The following is a 21,372-nucleotide window of genomic DNA, read 5'->3' as shown; positions in this document are numbered from 1 at the left end:
ATTCATCTCAAATGCTCTTCCACCTCGACGAATCAGCTTTAACTCAATAGCTTCCGAGGACGGAATCTACATCAGGAAGGGGGGCATGTTAACCCTCACGGCTCACGGACACTATATCACCTACGATGGACGTTGTATTATTTACTTGGTAGAGTCAGGTACCGGGCTTGTCGGTCCAATAGGGAAAGGGTAAGAGTGATCACCGATGAGAGACGCACTCTAACTGGAACATTCAAGGGATTAGTTGGCTAAGCATGGGCACCCAAGTGTGAATGGGGTGAGCTCATATAAAAGTCAACTAAACCTAAAATTCACTTATTCTCTCAATGTGCAATTGAAGGAGTGCTCTTGCTCTATCTCCATCTCCATCTCCATTGTGTGCTCATAGGTGTGCGTATGTGTGTGCTTGAGGGAGAGAGGGAGAGAGTGTGTGTGATCGAGCATTGCGACGGCACCTGCGGCGGTGAGGCGATTGAGCGCAGTACGACGGCGGCTCCCTCTTCTTCGCAGCGAGGAATCCTTCGCGACGACAAGCGTAGAGAGGTGAGTGATACACCCCTGCTCTCTGTGAGCTTGCTAGGCCTGCTAGTTGTGTGCTTGCAACCTTCATGGCTCGCACACGGTGCTCAGCAAGTCCTGCTCTGACACGTGCGACAGACGCGCACAGAGGTTAATAATGTTAATGACTGCGATAGTTAACCTTCATTTAGTTTTTCTTTGAAAGTTCACACAAAAGCAAAGGTTCTTTGGTCACCAACTAAATCTAGGCATGTACCTTCACTTCATCTGACATGTTTGTTGCCACCACAAAAGTACCCCCAAAACAAGAAGCAAGTGTTGAGTGAGCCATAACAAAATTGAGCAACTACAACACAACATTTGGTTTATAAAACTTACTTTGATGGGCTGACATATTCCTAAACCTACTAAAACCCAACAGCATGTTGAAAAATGTAATCTTGACTTTTGTAAACCGTCTTAGTTGTAAACGAAAGACATCATTGTGGTTAGCTCATTGGCCACATTGGCTCACGACTAGGTGTAGCACCCTAAACCCAATACAAAACAAGATCTATTAGTAAACTAGCTAATTTTTTTGTTTTGTTTTAGCAAGCATTCCATAGGAGTGTCTCTAAGGCATAGCATTATAGCCAATTTTTCTAACTCTCTTGAGAATAATTTCCAAATACAAAAACCTTAAATGTCAAAATTCAAGATATTTACCTTACACACCATCTAACTCTCCAAAAAGAACACAAAAAAAAGTTCCCATGAAATATATTTCAGTCATGTAGACCATTTTGAGAAACATTCTTTAAGTACGTGCCTTCCAACCATAAAGACATTAAATGATTTTAAGAGCCCATGACCATTTAAATAAATCCAAGGCCAAACAATGATACAAACCTTGTGGTCAATGATCAACTGGAGATTCTTTAAGACTCAAGTAGTATTGCTTGATGTCACTTAGGCCCCTTTCACATTGGGACGAGCAACGGATGGCCAAGTTGAGGTGGCGGGTAGCCATTTTCCAAGCCAAAAATGGAGGATAGCCTCATGCCTATGTCATAGGGGCACATAGGCACCCCAGTTATCCTTTTTTTCAACAATGGGTAGCTGCAAAAATCCACACAAGAAGAAATTCAACAGGTTTTGAGCTTTGGTAACTAGTATGGAACATAGATGCTAGACCACTTGGTTGTCAGCAACTCGGTAGAAGGGAGTGTGTTTTATTTTTTATTAGCTCAATGTGATTGTTTGTGTGGCCATGACCAAACTGAGGGAAGGGCATGTACCCCAGTGTGACAAGGGCCTGAGCAGTGTGGGGAGCTCCATTTATGCATCTCTCTCTCTCTCTCTCTCTCTCTCTCTCTCTCTCTCTCTCATGGGGTCCCTCTCGAAGCTGGTTCATGTAGCATACATCATTTGTGTTACTCAAGACAGACACATACTTATGGAGCACTTGGCACACCAAGTGCAAAAACATAACAACAAGCTATGCGAACTCTCCCTTTACTCTTATTATGTCCATATTGCAGAGAATGTTGTTGGTATGTGGGTTTGCATCTATTGTGAGAACAACCCCTTCCACCTAGGATTGTGATTTATCAATAAATCATGTGAAGAACCTTTTACAATCTATGTGTAAAGCATAGCCCTTTGTGTGTGCATAAAGGACCAAATATGTCTTATGTGTGGATAAGCATAGCCACATTTATGCCTTATGTGTAAAGCATAGCTCTTTGTGTGTGCATAAGAAACCACATATATGTCTTATGTGTGAAGAGTATGCTTCTTTGTATATGCACATATATAGAGGACATTATGCTCAATAAATTATGTGTGAGGAGGTTGCTTCTTTGTATATGCCTATAAAGAAGTACATTATGCTCAATAAATTAAGTTTTTTTAATTGTAGCCATACTCTATTGTCTTGTGTGTTTAATCAAGCTCTAATCTAACCTCATGCTTACGCCATGAGTGACACACTAACCTATCCACCATAATTGACAACTAATAACTGAGCTTATTGCTAAATTAGTATCTTCTAATCTATTTAAATTTTAGGCATTTGGAAATCCCCTATGCTAAATCGCATTGGCACCTTCTTTAATTAGCTATGCCCCTCTCTCTCTAGCTAAGCGCACACCGTTCTCCCTGTTGCCGAAGATGCAAAGCCACACTACCGGATGAAGCAAATTGCACCACGTGGCCCCTTGAATGTCTCTCTGCCTAATATATAAAATAGATAGAATAGATAGATTGCAATCTGACATCCCTTTGTATTATATATTAATCTTGGCATTAATCACCACATGAATTTACTTCTTGTGAAGTCCTTTAGTAATGGGATATGTACTACTAATGTTATTACCCATACCAATCTATTAAAAAAAATTTAACGATTGTTCATATTTGCATAGTAATTGGTGCATCACAAGTATCAATAATTAGTATAACTTTATGTATTTTGTGTGCATATTTGAATTTGTTCTATTGCAAATTTGAATTTGAGAACTCGCTTTAATTGCTAAAGTGAGCATGCTTATAGAAAAATTTTGAGCCCTCAACCTTCTTAATTAGTGGAGATTTTAAGTCAATTAATTGTGCTTCCATTTGTGAGTGCGTGTAAGCTCAAATTAGAGTCCCTTTTAATTGTGTGAATGTTCACTTTGATTGTGCTCTGCGTGAGCTTTCACACTACACTCAACTCTTGATATTGGAGTTTATTAGGGTGCCTAATCACATTTGTATGTGTGCCATGATCTTTGTACTTTTCATTATAATACTCTCATCCCACTATATAACCAATGTCTCTGAAACAGTGAATTTTATCTTGATGTGATGAATACTTAATATTAGGCCACTACCCTGATAGTTGGGTAAGACCTTCCGCACGATACGCTTCACCGAGGACAATCATGGAGGGAGAACAAAATGTAGATAAATTTAATGTTCAAGGCTCACACATGGTAGGACACAACCTACCATTGTCTCATTAAACTAGTGGGGTATAAGAAAGTACTTTCATTTTTCAAGAAAGTCTCATTGTCTCTATTCGTTTTGCTTTTGAGTCCCTTGGAATTTCAAGAGGGCAGGCTCGAAGGAGGAGGAAAAATTTCAGCTGGATTTTGCCACAAACTATCATAAATTTAGCTAAAAAGATAGTTAATTAGCTAAACTATCCACTAAAAAATTGACTGGATAACAACACTTACAATTTTCCTAAGATCCTAAAATGGCATCCTCAATAAGCAGATAGTCAATGACTCTCACAAGACAATTACTCCTACCATATAAAGCCAACTGACAATCTTATCGACAGTAGTAACTATGTGATTTTACTGCAGAGAACCAGCTCCCTTTAACGAGTTACGAGATAACTCTTTCTACAGTATGTTGCATAAGCAATGGATACAAAGAAGTCATTGCTTTCAAAACAGAAAGCGACAAATTAATGCAGTCTTGTGCATAATGTAAACAAAGAGCAACAAATTAATGCAAGTCTTGTGCATAATGTAAACAAAGCCACTGGTAGTACAGTAACCTCTGCTAACAGATTTCTGTAAGCAATTCAGCTGAAGCATTTTCCACATTGCGCAAGCCCAATTCACAGCATTTCCATTCCATAATCTTGCTGCAATTACTGCTATTGGAACATAAACTAGCCTTGTTGGGAAGAAACGACACTTTCCTATAATTCCTTGCACATCCACATCTGTAGGTAACAAGTTCCTGAAAGCATGGAGCATGCTTGAATGATCAAGCCAGGAAAGCAAATGATAGCAAATTAAAGGTTGAACACTGCTGGCAGACACCTACCACATGAAGCTACACACAAATTAACAACATTGTACTTCAAGGACAGGCAGCCAACATAAGAAAACCAGCAGCAATGGAAACCAAGGCATATAACATTCCCACTATAGGCAAACACAAACAGCTGATACCAATTTCTATGAAGACAATAATCTTCAGAGAAAAATGTCAAAGCCGCCGAACAAAAGACTCTCCAAGGTGATGTGTGTGCATGTATATCTTACATGCGAATCCGTGAAATCTGAATGACATAAGGAAATGGAACCTTACCCTTTACTGATGGAGAAGGCTAAGAGTAAATAGTTTGTCAGCCTTTCTATGTTTCCCATAGAAAGTTCCCAATGGCAAGCTCGCGCATGTCAGCGAGAGTGGAAGGGATAGGCAGACCATACTCTTCCAGCAAGCGAGCCAGCCTCCACTCCTCCATGGCCTCATAGTCCGCACGTGAGAATCGAGGATAGTGCAGGGGCATCTGGAAAACGGAAGGCACGGAAGCGCTGGTCACTCCAAATGTGGAAGGGTAAGGCACTCGCAACCTGGGAGATGAGCAAGTCTCGTGTTGCTGTTCCAAATGAAGCAGATGCTGCTGAGAATTTGAGCGTTTCTTTTCTGAAAGAAGCTTCTGGACAGACTGCTCCAGGGAGGAGACGCGCTCCAGGAGCTCGCTATAGCCAGAACTTGGGGGAGGGTTGGCAGAATTCATGGATGAATTGTGGACAGAAGAGAGAGAGAGAGAGAGAGAGAGAGAGAGAGAGAGGGTGTGTGTGTGTGTGAGAGAGAGAGAGAGAGAGAGAGAGAAAGAGAGAGAGGGGAGAAGGAGAATGGTTGTGCGGAGAGGACGAAGGGGCGGGAGAGCGCTAAGTGCGGTGTGGTATCGCGAACTGCGAGACGGCGAGGGAGGAGAGGTTGTATATGATGGCAGTTGGTTGGGTGCTTCTTTCGTGCGTCCCACGCTGGAGGGTTTCTTCACACAGAAACGCGCACCCTGTTTTCTGGTTTCAAAATCGTTTGCGCCTCGCCCACGCTTACCTTATGAACGCACTTTCTACTTCACAAAAACAATAGGCATTGTGCTCGACTTTTTCTGTTATTTGCGTCCCAATTTCTGCAATAGTAAGTGGCCACTTAAAGAATTATTGGAAGGAAAGACTGGCTTCGAGTTCGAGATAGTTCCACATGCCCAGCAGCGAGAAGCACTCGGCGGTGTAAGAAAGAGCAGCTCGTGTGGGCGAGGGGGACACATTTGCACTACCAAGAGAGTGTCAATGAGAAGTTTCCACATGGCACGCATGAAAGTGCAAGCACAGTTGTTGGAGATGCCATGCTTGGCAACACTTTAGGCAACAAGCCTTGGAGGGGGGACCGGGCCTGTTTCTCCTTTTTTTGACCAAGCAACATGGAGAAGACAGGTAGCGTAGGCCATTGGCCCATTGGTTAATTGAGGGCACTTTGAGGGGGCACCCAGCCTGTTTCTCCTTTTTTTGACCAAGCAACATGGAGAAGACAGGCAGCGTAGGCCATTGGCCCATTGGTTAATTGAGGGCACTTTGAGACGTTTGTGAATCGAACTGGGTTCGATTCTTGCCATCATGCATGCACTCATGTACTTTTAAGTAACCATTGTGTAATGGATGAAAGAGCATCTGGTGAACGTCTCCATAAGATAAACTTCGAGTAGAAACTTGGCATAGCACATTAATTTTAAGATGAAATAAATATATTTGATTTAGTAACCAACGTAAGTTGGACTAATCATGCTTGGTGAACCCTTTCATGGTAGTTTTGTCGTGTATTTGGACGTATTCCATCTTATACATTGAAACTCAACCCCGAATTCTAATGTCTAAAATAAGATTCAGATGTTCATTTTTAGCCTGCCACATCAGGGGCCTGGTTTAGAAAACCATGGTTTGTTGTAGAGAAGAAGTCCTTGTTTCCTTAACAAGAAAGTGAGAGAGAGAGAGAGAGAGAGATATTTCCTTCGAAATTAAGGACTTTCCTCACACATTTGAAGGGATCAAATATCAAAACGCGGGGATAAGTTGGCTCTTGCTTTATAGCTACTATGTTGGACCCACTATGTACTCCACAAGAACGCTCTTGCATGAGTGCAATGTTGGACCCACTATGTACTCCACAAGAACTCTCCTGCATGAGTGCAATGGGATCGAGATCTTTCTATATTAGGACGCAAGAACTTGCGGTAAATTCAATCTAAATCGCATCACAACGGCAATTTGATGATGTCTTCTCGATCATGAAGAAGAGGAAGCTAGGTATTGCTTCCACATAGCTCTCAGCAACCCGTCCCTGAATGAAAAGAGCATCTGAGAAAAATGGAGTAGCAATATATGCTGGGCAGATGTGTATTGATATACGGAGGTGGTTTTGAAGAGTCTGGTGCTAAAAATCTTTAGTGTTTGCCATGTCATAGGATCTCCATGTATGCCCTCTAGAAGACATTAAATTTGTACTATGCTTGGAATTTACAAATATATAAATGTGCATGTGTGTGTGTGTGTGTGTGTATGTATGTATATGTATGTATGTATGTGTGTGTGTGTGTGTGTGTGTGTATATATATATATGTGTGTGTGTGTGTGTGTGTGTGTGTGTCCTGCTATTGGTGTGGAACTTATTTATCTGGGCTGAAAGTTCCCGGGTTGATGTTTGTAGCTCCATGATTTGTAAGTTGCTTCTTAACAATACAGAGGAATACACAACGCAATAGTAGACCATGATCCTAACTATGCAGTATCTACTATGTAATGGAAACGGCCTATGAACTTTGAGAATAGCGGAATTAAGAGAATTAGTGTGAGCAGTTTTGTGAGATTACTTTGAGAACATAGAGGGTGAACTTATTTGATGGTAGCAACATAAACATGGTACTTAATTAACTTGGCATGAACAATACTTTTGCAAGAGAGAGAGTATTAGAGAATTTGACAATAGTTGAGGACCGGATTTACTTGGAGTTGGTCCCCTCTCCAAAGGCGTTTGTATTATAGATTCTCCCATCAAGAGAGACTTGGTACAATACAATCTTTGTGTTCCTTGTGACCTTGGTGATGCTATGAAGATGGAAAGCTTCATACATCACGAGCATAACATAAACTTTGCAAAAAGCATATACTATCCCAAGGCCTCAAACACCTTCGAAGGTGGAGAGAGCTAGTGGCGGGGAATGAGGGTAGGGAAGAGGAAGAGGAATCATTCATAGGAGAAAGAAATAGTTCCTCACTTATCATCACTCTTCTTGCTTAGCATAGCATAATAGCATAGTAATGAAGATGAAGAAGATGGAAAGCTTAAGCATTGAAGCATGTCTCTTGGTTGGATTTGCATTCATAACCAAGAGTGTTGGTGTAGGCTCTCAACTTCTCAACAAGCTTGGAGAAGGAGATGGAGCTCTTGCACTTTGCACTCCACATAATGAGAAAATGTGTGTGTGTGTGTGGGAGAGTATACCTCCCTCTCATGCTTGGTCCACACCTCTCTCTCTCTCTCTCTCTCTCTCTCTCTCTCTCTTATTATTTAATTATTTCATTTGTACATGTGTCCTTTTTTTCCTCCTTGAGAGAAAGAACTTAATTATTTATTTTTATGCATCTAAATTCTCATTGGACCCCTTTAAAACCTATCCAATAAGATGCAAGCACATAATGAGGGCCACATGTGGAGGATCATTTGAACGTGTGTTTTTTATGCTTCTTAAATCATTTAGTTTGAATTGAATACTTCAAGCACTTAGTCAATCAAGCATGGAAACTTTTTATGTCTGTTTAGAGTTTATCTTTGAATTGAATACTTCAAGAACCTTAGTCATTTAAGCATGAAAATCACCTCAAGCTTTGGGCAAGGTTTCCACAAACACTTAGCAAGCCGGCAAGCAGCTTATGCTTGGGTCCGAGCTTGCTTAAGGTCAAAGGACTTTTAAGCACTGACTTTTGGTCGTTAATGAAGCTAACCCTAAGGTTTTTTTAAAGCTCCATTAGATGCACGTTGCTCTTTGATAGACTACCTCCTTTTGGACCCCTATTGAGATGTAACCATCTCTCCTCTTGGTCCCTTGCTGAGGTAAATCTAGAAGCACTTATTGCACATTGCTCTTTGACAGACCGTCTCCTTTTGGACCCCTATTGAGATGCAATCATTTCTCCTTTCGGTCCCCTGTTGAGATAGGTCTAGAAGCACATATCTATATCCTAACTCTTGTTCCCCTTTTATCTTTCCATATTAAATGATCAATTTAATATAAGAAAATCATTTGGTAAAGTTAGATATTATATTTTATGACACTGTCTCTCTCTTGAAATCATAGTCATCCTCGACTATGAGGTAGAGAAGATGCGTAGTCATTAGTCCATGTTTCTTAGCGGCTATATGATCCCTTTTTACCCTACGACATCTTTCCAAAATGGATGACTAATCCATTTGGTGCTGTTAGCAGCAAGCTAACTCGCAAACCATTTTTCAGAGCTCTCATTGTAAAAACATTTATTATTTTGATGAATCGGGATTGTAGATTATATCAACCTGTCTTTATCTATCTTTAGTTAGAGCTCCCAGATTATTAGTTTTGACCACCAAAAACCTTGGCTAAGATATAAAAGACAATTTTTGTAAGTTACACTTAAGTTTTGGATAATGATATACAGTGTGAGCTAACGATGCTCACTTCTCTCCTTCTTGCGTCTCCTACTCCCTCCCCGGTTGTCACATTGCAGTTGCATCTGTTATGTTGTAACCGCAACCAAGAGCTCTACGCATTGATGTAAGCATTTCATGGTAATTCATAGCTTTTGGTGTCGTCGACCCGCCGCCTGATTTCATCATAAGTAGAAATTTACACTTCAAAATAAAAAACTAAGCATAGGCGGGGTATTGAGGCATCATTGTTAAGCATTTAGATGCATTCTAAGTTGAAAAGGACTAGGTCAAAAATCCACTGCTGTTAATAATTGCGATTTTTGCACTTGACCTAAAGTGGGATTTGAGACCATAAGCATGCGTGCTTAGGTCTTATAAACATGTCCTAGAAGTTTCATTACGTTTGGATGTGATTTGATGCTGTAATGGATGTGATTTGTTTGTCGATGAGCGATTGGCTTTTGGTGATTTCAGTCACTTGAGTGTAGCTTGAGTTAGATGAGAGTTGTTTGTTGTTTTTCAAGAGATTGACAACCTCTTGTAGCCTCTATGCACTAGTCGAGTCAACTTCGTCCCATGGATTGGTAATTTAATCGAGGTTCTCGCTACATCTTCAATAAGATAGGAGTGAGGTTAGACACCCGTCCCACATTTGGCGCCGCTACTGGGGATCGAAGAGACCTAAACTAGGAAAAAACACAAGCGTCTTGTGAAGTTATCCTTTAACTTCCTCTAGGATCTCCTAGAGTAGAAACTTTCTTTTTAAAACCGCATAGCTTAAGATTTGTCGTCTTTTGCTGTGTAGAAGTAGCTTGGAAGTAATTGTACTTACTGAGTGCCTTTAGGATTGTAGGATTGTAGAACTAGAGTAGGATTTTGAGAATGATTGATGGAGGAGACAAGTCTTAAGATCAAGGCTCAAAAAACCATAAAAAACAAGAAAACGAGTGTTTGTGAACACTTTCCACAACCCCATTACAGTAGAACCTAAGAGTAAGGTAAGTAGAATTCGAGGTGGTTTCAGAATATTGCTCTCTCCGAAAGAATCAATTGTGAGTTGTTATGTGACGTTGCAGAATTTCAGGTCTACGGCTAGAAATAGCACGAAAAGTCTGCCAACCACTCAATCTGACTGGAGAGTATGCTAAAAGTTGTATGACCCAGTGGGTAAGCTCAAGGAGACATTGAGGTAAAACTTTCAAGAGTTTGCAAAAACTCAGATTAGGGGTCCAATAATATTTTAGGAGATTTAATTAATTGATTTAGCATTTATCTAGCCCTCTCTCTCAAAGGGGAAAGGGGGACACTTGTCTCAAGGCTACCCTTGCTGCTTGTAATGCCTCCTGCTTGTGATTGGCTAGGCCTGGAGGGGTCCAATGAGCTTCAAGCATGAACTACAAGGGGGGGTCGACCCAAGCAAGCTAGGGGGTTGCTTAGGGGGTATACTCACCCACACACACTCACAAACACTCTCATGGTGTGCTATGCAAAGTGAAAGATCTCCCTCTCCTTCTCCAAGAAAGTAGAGGTTGAGAGCCTACACCAACACTCTTGGATATGGAGTGCAAATCCAACCAAGAGCCATGCTTCAATGCTTAAGCTTGCCATCTCCTTCTTCTTCATTACTATGCTATTATGTATGCTAGCAACAAGAGTTATGATAAGTGAGGAACTAATTCTTTCTCCTACGAAATGTTTCTTCTTCCTCTTCCCTACCCTCATTCCCTGCTAGCTCTCTCCACCTTCGAAGGTGTTTGAGGTCTTGGGACTGAGGCTTGGGATAGTTAAAGCTTTTCTTCAAGTTTATGTTATGTTTGTGATGCGTGAAGCTTTCCATCTTCATTGCATCACCTAGGTCACAAGGAACACAAAGATTGTATTGTAACAAGTCTCTCTTAATAGGAGAAATCATAATACAAATGCCTATTGGAGGGGGGACCGGCTCCACATAAATCGGTCCTCATTTGTTGTCATGTTCTCTAAATTCTCTCTCTTGCAAAAGTATTGTTCATGCCAAGTTAACTAATTGCTATGATTATGTTGCTATCTTCAATTATGTTCACCCGCTATGCTCACAAAGTCATTTCTCAAAAGTACTCTCATTAATTTCCGCTACTCTCAAATTAAATAGGCCAATTTCATTACAAGTACAACTCATCCAAGATTGGGGAAACAATTATTTGTACTTGAAGAAAGTGGGATCAATAACAAGGGTCAATCTAAAAGATCACACTTATAGAGATGTCATGTAAATGCCCATACAAGAATTTGATTCAGTCTCTTTGGCTGAAACTAAGATTCCATCTTGGTTGAACAACGACACTCCTATTTGGATGTGCCAAGCTTTAGAAAATGAGAGCTTAAAATGAGAAGAATGTATCTTAGAAAGGGATTGCACAGATGAAGCCTATGTACCTGAACCCTTTTCAAAGAATTTGTTTGAACCATTTGAGTGGACTCAAATTTTAGCAACAATGGATGTATGTGTAAATACGTCTATGCCTACTCAATTTTGCAATGAGGACGGCTATGATATAATTCCCATACAAATGATCTCAACCCTTCACATTGAAGAAGAAATTCACAAATCCAAGGACTTGATGAAAGCTCAACAAGTCTTTTCAGACCTCTATTATGATGCAACAAATGAGTTAAAGGAACATTCAGCTACCTCAGATGATTCGGGGTCGAAAAAAGAACATGTGAGAGCTAAACTACTCATGAAAGGAGGGAAGGAGAAGTTTTTTGACTTTCCAAACCAGAAACCGAGAAGACAGAAATGGTATAGATAAAGAAGAGACTCTAGAAACGTGAAAGCTATACCTATGCCATCAGTCTCTGTAGAACATAGTTCCTGATGCAGATAGATGCATATGATTGTGTCAAGGACAAAATCACTTGTAGATATCCTTTAAATGAAGAACATGAAATGGCAAAAACGTTGGAAAAAATGAGAAAGAAAACTCAAATAAAGCCTAAAAAATAGGACAAGGGTTCAACCATGACACGAGTTGAGCGAAAAAAGAAGTATCAAGAGTTGAAAAAAGCTCTAAAGGAGATATATATGAGAGAAATGGAAACCATTGAAGAGGATGGCACAGATGTAATGAGCGTTCCATCCCATTACAAGGAATATACTCTCCAAGATCAAAAAATTATACTAGTTGAACAACCTGTCACGGAACTACGGAAACAGGGCGAGTCCTATGAAGGACCTAAAAACGCAAAAAAGATAGATCTGGTCGAGAACTAGGAGAAGAGCCTAGACTTGCATACATTGCAAATGACCTAACAGAAGAAGAAGAAGAGCTTTTGTTAAGCTTACTCAAAGAATACCAAAATATCTTTGCTTGGTCATATAAGGATCTCAAGAATGGTGATCCAAAAATCTGTCAAAATACCATACCTATGAGAGACGATGCAAAACCAAGTAGACAAAGGCCATACATGTATAACGAGACATTTGCCAGGAAGATTAATGAAGAGATTGAAAAGCTAAAGGAGGCCGAATTCATTTATGAAATTGAACACACATTGTGTTTCTCCAATTGTGATAGTACCCAAGAAAAATGGAAAACTACGGGTGTGTGCCAATCTTAAGAAAGTGAATGTAGCTACCATTAGAGACAAATTTCTTCTTTCAATCATTGAGCATGTTTTAGAACAAGTGCAGGTAAAGAAGCTTACAACTTTTTAGATGGATTTTTGGGATACAATCAACTTTTTGTTGACCCCAAGGATCAGCATAAAACTGCCTTTGCAACAGAATGGGGTGTTTTTGCCTATCGGGTTATGCTTTTTGGGTTAACTCCTACCACCTTACAAAGACTGATGAGCCATGCTAATTTTAAAGAATATCTTAGGAATTTCTTGGAGGTATATATGAATGATCTATGCGTACATTCATGAATCCGGGCTGATCATTTTGAGCACCTCAAAAAGGCATTCGAAAAATGTAGACTTTATAGGATATGCTTAAATCTTGAAAAGTGCACATTCATGGGAAGACAAGGAAAAATTATTGGACATATTGTTACGAGACTGGTCACCCTCCTGTTGTAGTGGTTAGCTGCAATTGGGATAGCTGGCGTAATGGTTAATTATGTGGTGTCTATTTATTTTACTAATTGAGTTGATGATGATTTTGTAGAGTGGAATGCGGGGAGTTGATGAAGAGGCGACGGAAATTACTCTTGGCCATTTTATATTTGCACAGTATCTTAGAACATCATTGCAATAAGCCACTATGTCTCTGTAAATAGTCATAGTGGGAACTCCTCTTATGGGTCATGCAAGAACTAATGAGCTTCAATCATTTGCAAAAGTAAAGTGGTTGTAAGAAGAGGGGCCTCAATTTTTGGCACCTTAAACTCAAAATAATATATTAAATACCAACTCCACAAGAGAGGTGGCCGTGGAGTTTGGGGCTAGATTTAGGCCGTTCTCTTGCAGATTCTCTTCTCTACTCTCTTAAGCTATGGTTATTTTCTGTGTACTCTCTAATCTAGTCTCCATCTCTTACACATCTCTTACACTCTCTTACAAGCTTGTCTATGTCAATTCTATGTTTAATGTGTGTGTGTGTGTGTGTGTGTGTGTGTGTGTTTCATAGTCTAGGTGAGTGTGTGTGCTTGGAAATTTGAAGAAGAGGTGGACAGGTTGATGGTGATTGCTTGAAAGCTTGTGTTGAATATTTTAAGCCGTCGGTCTCCCCCCTCTTCCCTCAACAGTGGTATTAGAGCAAAGGTTTTATTTCATGAGGAGTAATTATGTGAGCATGAAAGCTCGAACTTCGCAGTCAAGAAGATGTCATCAAGAAAGTCGAGGTAAATTTAAAGTTGTTATGTAAATTTTGCTATTAAGATCAAGATTGCAGAATAAAAGCAAGATCGAGGAAATTTTTCATGATGATGCTCGCCAAAGAGATTTGCCATAGCCGTTTTAGACGAGCTTACACAGAGAACGCATTTTATCGATGCTTGGTGAATTTCACTGCATGCAAAACATGTGTGGTATGATTCTCAAAAGGTAGATTATGCTTTCGTTATTTATAATGGGCATTGCCTATTTTGACACTTTGGCGAGTGAAATTATCAAAAAAAAATAGAGAGCTTATAACCTTGTCATGAGAACAATATATCTTAGCTAACCTTGAACCGACAATTTTGTGAGAAGGTTGCAAGAGAAAAAAAAGTACGGAGACAATTGTAGTGTCAAATTGACACATCTCTAATTGAAAATTGAGTAGAAGACAAATCATGATTCATGGCTATAGGTAGTAAAATAAGTAAGCCCTGCTATTGCTCTCATCATGATGGCATGCAAGCCTTGATGGAGAGTGCATGACGCTCCTCATAATAACTGACTAGGTGTTTGTATGAGAGAGAGAGAGAGAGAGAGAGAGAGAGAGAGAAAGGGAGAGAAAGAGAGAGTATTTCTCGATGCTGGCTGAGCTTTGGGAGTCGGGACTCATATGCCACCTTGGGATTTGTGCCAACCACACATGGCGCCATTCAATAGACGCTGTTTCTTGAGCCAGAGATGCACAACAAACGAGCCTTACCTTGCCCCACGCTGTCTCCCTCCGTCTTTGTTCAGCTAATCGGCATCGCCAACTTGCTCTGAGCTGCAGTATTTTGGTCGCCCAAGCCTCGCAAGGTGTCTGTTTCCAGCCATCATTCGCATACGGCCCTGCTGGCACATCATCTCCCTCAAGCCGACTTTGCTGCAGCGTTTTACTGCTCGCTGTCGACATGCATGCATTCTTTTATTTTTAGCTTCAAAAACAATGTGTTAACTGGCCGGTCATTGGGGCTTTTAGTCCTGAAAGGTGCAGTCACCCTCGAGATCATGGTCGGTTGCATGCCCAAAACCCTTGGACGTCCCTTCATTTCCAAAGACTTTAAGTATGCAGTCACCCCCCTCGAATTCATGGTCGACTACTTGTGTTTGAGAAAACTGTGTCTCAGCTAATATCGTTTCGTTTTTAGTTTTGAAAATGTCGGTTGAGGGCAAGGGGAAAAGGAGAAACTTTGCCCCAAAATAGAGAAAAATAGTGTAAAACTCCCAAAAAAAGCCTAATTTTCAACCCAAAAAAAATAGAATCCTCTTGGCAAATTCAAGAAAAAGAATTTGTATGTTCACAAGAATGATATTTCTCAAACACTGCTGACCACTCACTTGGTACTCAAGGGTCAAATCCTCAAGGACATGTCCACCCTATTACACCCTTGACCAGCTGTCCCATTTAGAAATTCTCTCGGCAGATTACCCAACCTGAATTGCACTTGACCAAACTTCAAAGCCAATCACTTAAAATTTTTTCGACCACCCAGCTTACACATTATTTTGACCGCCTAACCTTAGTTATTTTGTCCGCCCTTACCCCTCTTGGTTGCCTAGTCATTTAACAGACAATTCTTTGCCATCTAACTCTTGCTTACTAGTCTCCCATGATAATCTTGCACTATTTTATTAAAAATGATATTTGAAAGCCGACTATGAGAAGTTGGCCCTATTTCCACCAAGGCCTTCGAAGTAGATGCCTCCCGATTCATAAGAGCTTGGACCCAATTTCAAATTCCAATTTCAATCAAAAACCAAACATGATAGCTAACTTGCAAATCATTGCAGCATTGACAGTATATTCTAAAAGAACTTGGAAGTAGTGGCTTGTGTTCTGACGATTACCCAGGACCAATACTATTGTCGAGCTCATTGTACAAATTGAATACCGCTAATGCTGATGATGTTGAAAATCTCTCGAAGTGGATAGAAACTATCAAAAGGGCTTGCAAAGAAGCCTACTAGATTTGACACCCAGAGATGGCACCGAGAAGATAGTGGAAGAATCCACTAAGCACATGTCTGTATTTGAAGCCATTTGGATTGGCTGACCACCAACAGTCAAAATACGAATCTTAAAAGTTTATACTGACCTTGGGTAATGTATCTCTTTCTTTCTTTTTCATCAATACCAAGACAAGGACACCTGATGGTCGTGATTGTCTGTGAATATAATTCTTAAGCATTGATGATACCATGTTACATGTTTTTCAATATTTATGCTGCTTGATCAAAGCATGAAAGCCACTTTTACTTCTAATGTTGAAATTGTCAGCTTCAAACTCCAGATAAGTATCCAATTTACAATGGTTTACACTCTTTTCAAAAAGCCAAATGCCAAGTTATTGACGTCTGATTAAATTGCATCATTAATTTACTAGTTATGTGCTAGCTTAAATTCAAATCTACAAAGATGTGTGTATAATGCAATAGACCAATTGTTTCATAATGGTATTTGATTATTTTCTTTAAAAAGTGCATATATTACCACATCTATTGAATTGTTTACATCCAGACATTGGGCTTCCTAGCCCTATAAGGTACTAAATTTTTGGTGAAGTTTTGTTTTCAGTTATTCAGCCTTTTGGCACATAAAGTGGGCAAGAGGACTGTTAAAATGCCTTCAGCTCATGCTTGGATACTCACTATATTTTGGGTCATGGCGTAATGCCCAAACAGATTTAAACAAGATGTCTAACCTTGAAATGTACTTTGATAGTATAATTTCCCTTCACATTGCCACATTCATTAGTCTTTTACGACCATTCAGAGGACCCCTACCTACACACCACATTTATGAAGACCCACCTTCACTTATAGACCAAGAAGAGTAACTCATCCCTGATAAAATAGTTGACCATGAGACCACCACTACACACACTGGAATGGTTTATAACTATTTCCTTTTGACTTTCAAGGGCCACCCTAGAGAGGATGCCAAATGGATGCCTGAAAAGTTTTTTTCGCAACCTTCCCGACCTTCTCCACACTTTCCATCACTCACGGTCCAGTTGATTTCTCTATTGAGCAACTGAGGACATTTGCTATCCCTGGTGGGAGGGATATTACGAGACTGGGCACCCTCTTGTTGTAGTGGTTAGCTGCAATTGGGATAGCTGGCGTAATGGTTAATTATGTGGTGTCTATTTATTTTACTAATTGAGTTGATGATGATTTTGTAGAGTGGAATGCGGGGAGTTGATGAAGAGGCGACGGAAATTACTCTTGGCCATTTTATATTTGCACAGTATCTTAGAACATCATTGCAATAAGCCACTAAGGCTCTGTAAATAGTTGTAGTGGGAACTCCCCTTATGGGTCATGCAAGAACTAATGAGCTTCACTCATTTGCAAAAATAAAGTGGTTGTAAAAAGAGGGGCCTCAATTTTTGGCACCTTAAACTCAAAATAATATATTAAATACCAACTCCACAAGAGAGGTGGCCGTGGAGTTTGGGGCTAGATTTAGGCATTTCTCTTGCAGATTCTCTTCTCTACTCTCTTAAGCTATGGTTATTTGCTGTGTACTCTCTAATCTAGTCTCCATCTCTTACACATCTCTTACACTCTCTTACAAGCTTGTCTATGTCAATTCTATGTTTACTGTGTGTGTGTGTGTGTGTGTGTGTGTGTGTGTGTGTGTGTGTGTGTGTGTGTCATAGTCTAGGTGAGTGTGTGTGCTTGGAAATTGGAAGAAGAGGTGGACAGGTTGATGGTGATTGCTTGAAAGCTTGTGTTGAATATTTTAAGCGGCCGGTCTCCCCCCTCACATATAGTGTCTAAAAATGGCATAGCTACTGATATGGATAAAATTCATGTTATTGCTGATTTGCTTAGATCGACAATAGTCAAGGGGGTTCAAGCCTTCATGGGACATTGTGGCTATTACAGGCGGTTCATTTACATGTACGCTATAATTGCAAAACCCATGTATAGCTTGATTACACGCTTTGAATGGAGTGATGAGTGTGAATAATCCTTCATGAAGCTTAAGCAATCTCTCACCTCAGATCCAATATTGAAAGCACCATATTGGAATAAGATATTTCACATACATGTAGATGCTTCCAATTTTGCCATCGGATGTATACTAACTCAACCAGGAGATTGGAAAATTTATTTTTCTATTTCTTATGCTAGCCGACAGTTGAATATGGCGGAAAAGAATTATACCACCACCGAAAGGGAAAGAGTAGGAATGATCTATGCCGTAAAAAAGTATAGACATTACCTATTAGCAAACAAATTTGTATTCTTTGTGGACCACCAAGCCTTATTGTATTTGGTCAATAAGCCATGTAGCATAGGAAGAATAGTGAGATGTTTCATTATTCTTTTGGAATTTGATTTCACTGTAGTTGTAAAGAAGGGCACCACTGATCAAAGAGTAGATCATTTGTCAAGGATTGTTTCAGGGGAACCACCTAAAGGAGTAGACGATGATCTACCAGATGCATACTTGTTCTACGTTGAAATGATACCTCGACGGTCAGAAAATATGGTATCATTGATAACCATAGCTCAAGTGGATTCACAAATACCACTTCCTATTACATGCGGATTAATTGAGCAATCGGCTATGTGTCAATTACTAGCTGGTAGGCTATACAAAAGAAATTGAGATGGAATATTTTTGTTATGCATTAATCCTGAGGAGAAAACCCAATACTTAAGTCAAGCACATATTACCATAGTAGGACTTCACTTTGCAGAAGACCAAACTATGCAAAGGATCTTGATACTTGGAGTATATTGGCCAACTATGAGGAGTGATGCTCATTATTTTGTGAAAGATTGTCCTCAATGTCAAAAACAAACACCCGTACCTCATGTAACATCGTTCCAAATTCACATGTTCCTAAGTGGAGTAACTATCTAGTTACTTACTTATCTAGTCGAACATTTCCTGAGGACATGAGCAAACACCGTAAAAGAGAAATTAAAACTGAAGCAAGAGACTATGCTCTTATTGGAAACCAATTGTATCGGAGAGGTAAGGATCAACACTTGCGTCTTTGTGGAAATGAAAAACGAATACATTCATATTATTGAACAAGCACATGCTAGATTAGCTGGAGGTCACTTTTCTAGTGAGACCACCGTAAGAGCAATCTTAATGGCAGGCATATGGTGGCCAACACTTCTTGCAGATGCCAAAGAATATGTTTGAAGGTGTGATGCTTGTCAACAAGAAAAAATGCCAGCTTGTGTAGATAGCATGCCTTTAAGACCAATGATGGGGGCTAGAGCTTTCGCAAAATGGGGTATAGATTTTGTTGAGCCAATACAGCCACCTACTTATAAAACCCAAGCTCAATATATCATTGTAGCTACGGACTATTTGACCAAGTGGGCCGAGGCTAAAGCAACTGAAAAGAATGATGCTAGAACCACCACCGCATTCTTATATGAGTACGTGTTCACAAGATATGGATTGCCAATAGAAATTGTCAGTGATAGGGGAACTCATTTCCTCAATGAGGTAATTGAGTATCTGCTTTATGAATTTATGGTCATCCATAACAAATCTGCTCCCTATCACCCACAAGCAAACGGGCAAGCTAAGCATACACATAAAATTCTTAGCTCGGTATTGACTAAAGTGGTTAGTACAGGAAGGACGGATTGGGAAATGAATCTCCATGCTGCTCTATGGGCTTATCAAGTTTCATTCAAAATAGCTTTAATGCTACACCCTTTAACCTTGTTTATGGTCTTGATGCCATATTGCCAATAGAATTTCTATTGCCGACACTAAGGGTAGCTAAGAATCTTGAGTGAACTATGTTAAGTATGGAGCTTGATTTACCCCTTGTAATTTTTTGTGTTAAAAACGCACATTTTTAAGACCCCCATTATGAGAAGAAGCCATCATGTATGAAGAAAAATAACTCACCGAAAAATAAAATAACTCGCCAGTATGACTTTTCCGCCGGAATATTATGGCCAGACGGCGACGGAAAGTGATCAGAAAACGATCGATCGGTTGGCCAGTTGGCAGGTGGCCGGTAATCAATGGCCGGTCGTCAATGGCCGATGGCCGGTGGCCGAATTCAAAAGCGGACTTATCTTCTCAAGGGCGGCCACACATGGGCGGATTGCAGGGTCCGATTTGGACTTATCTACACAAGGGCGGCTACACATGGCTGCCTCTCATGAGAGAGGGCAACCCTTTTCGCTTATAAAAGGATACCATTTCTACACACATTTCATAGTGTGAAGTTGATGCAACAAGGTGGGTGTGAGGTGGTGAGAGTGAAGCAAGGCCGGAGCTCTATCAAGGGTATAATCCCTTTGTAACCTACTTCTTGTTTGACGTACTAAAGCCATTAAGTGGCTGCTTTCCCATGGATGTAGCTCACATTGAGTGAACCACGTATATCGTATGTACTCTATTTCTCTCTCTCTACTCTATAATCTCTTGTGTGTGAAAATTATCCCTCTTCATTAAGTAATCTACTCAATTATCTGCTTAGCTACGTCATATTTCCTAACAATTGGTATCAGAGCAAGGTTTGCTTGTAGCTAAAGTATCTTAAGGAAAGGATTCCTTGAATTGAGTGGGAGTAATGGCAGAGGAAGGGAAGCTCAAGATTGAAAAGTTCAACGGCAAAAACTATCAACATTGGAAGATGCAGATTGAAGACTATCTCTACCAGAAGGACCTCTATTTGCCACTAGGCGGTCATGCAAAGAAGCCTGCAACGATGGCAGATGAAGCATGTATTGTCCTTGACCGAAAGGCACTGGGAACAATCCAGGTAAGCTTGGCATCAACGGTGGCCTTCAAGGTTTTGGAGATGAAGACCACAAAGGACTTGATGAAGTCACTTGATGACTTCTACGAGAAACCATCGGCATCCAATAAGGTATTTCTCATGAAGCGCTTATTCAATCTAAAGATGACAGAGAATGGTTCAGTTGTAGAACACCCAAATGACTTTAACACAAACATAACTCAGCTTTGATCGATGAAAATAAATTTCGATGACGACGTGCGAGCTCTCCTTATACTATCGTCTCTACTGGATAGTTGGGATAGCCTTGTGATGGCTGTAAGTAATTCTATTTCTGGCACAAATACTCTGAAGTTTGATGATGTTGTGGGTGTTCTACTAAGCGAGGAAATGCGAAGGAGAAGCACATGAGAATCATCAAGTGCTGCACTGTTGTTGGGGATAAAGCCCAATGTGGTCACCCAGGTAAGTGGGCGGGCCGCCAGGTATGTACACATATTCTTTTGTAAAAACCTAATAAGAACTCACTATGCTCTACACATTACAGTAGAGTGAGTTCACCATATCATCATGCTCTTCTTCTCGCACTCTCTCTCGCGTCACACTTCCGCTCATACTCCTTCAACTGGTATTAGAGCTCAGATCGAGGCTCGGGACAACACTGCAGGAAGCTAGAGTCAGCTGCTTAGATTGAAGTGAGATTCGACAGGCGAATACACGACCCCAAATCATGTGGGCAAGTTCAAAGGGGTTGGTGTTCTCAGAATTTCATTCTGAGGTCATCTCGGCCACCGTTCGGCTTCGACAAAGTTCTGCG

General features: G+C 40.3%; 1 protein-coding gene and 1 pseudogene across 3 annotated transcripts in view; both read right to left on the bottom strand.

Annotated features, from left to right (window-relative positions):
* LOC147417464 (uncharacterized) overlaps positions 1 to 1,543 on the bottom strand; it is a 71,797-nt pseudogene extending 70,254 nt beyond the window's left edge. The window contains exon 1 of the transcript XR_015187225.1: positions 1,408 to 1,543. The product of XR_015187225.1 is annotated as an uncharacterized LOC147417464 (transcript). The remainder of the gene's footprint in view (positions 1 to 1,407) is intronic.
* Positions 1,473 to 5,219, bottom strand: LOC147417463 (uncharacterized). Of its 2 annotated transcripts, XM_086506677.1 has the most exons (3): positions 4,708 to 5,219; positions 4,591 to 4,636; positions 3,841 to 4,236 (listed from the first exon to the last, which is right to left on the bottom strand). In XM_086506677.1, exons 1-3 carry the CDS (start codon positions 5,021 to 5,023, stop codon positions 3,936 to 3,938), a joined length of 663 nt encoding a protein of 220 aa, XP_086362803.1. In that variant the 5' UTR covers positions 5,024 to 5,219; the 3' UTR covers positions 3,841 to 3,935. The 2 variants fall into 2 exon arrangements, with proteins under 2 accessions (XP_086362802.1, XP_086362803.1); XM_086506676.1 differs by lacking the exon at positions 3,841 to 4,236 and adding an exon at positions 1,473 to 1,617 and having other exon boundaries at positions 4,591 to 5,218.
* Positions 5,220 to 21,372: the final 16,153 nt, after the last annotated feature.

The sequence above is a fragment of the Adiantum capillus-veneris genome, chromosome 30, assembly GCF_014529385.1.
Source record: "Adiantum capillus-veneris isolate H3 chromosome 30, ASM1452938v2, whole genome shotgun sequence".
Taxonomy (NCBI): Eukaryota; Viridiplantae; Streptophyta; class Polypodiopsida; order Polypodiales; family Pteridaceae; genus Adiantum; species Adiantum capillus-veneris.
Note: the sequence above shows the minus strand (reverse complement) of the source record. Positions and strands in the feature narration are given on the sequence as shown.

Excerpts from the sequence above, each read along its gene's own strand:
- LOC147417463 (XM_086506677.1), bottom strand. The coding sequence starts at position 5,023 with ATGAATTCTGCCAACCCTCCCCCAAGTTCTGGCTATAGCGAGCTCCTG. Across the intron at positions 4,637-4,707 it reads TCGCTTGCTGGAAGAGTATG|AAAGGCTGACAAACTATTTA; the intron begins GTCTGCCTATCC and ends TGGGAAACATAG. Across the intron at positions 4,237-4,590 it reads GCCTTCTCCATCAGTAAAGG|GAACTTGTTACCTACAGATG; the intron begins GTAAGGTTCCAT and ends CCATGCTTTCAG.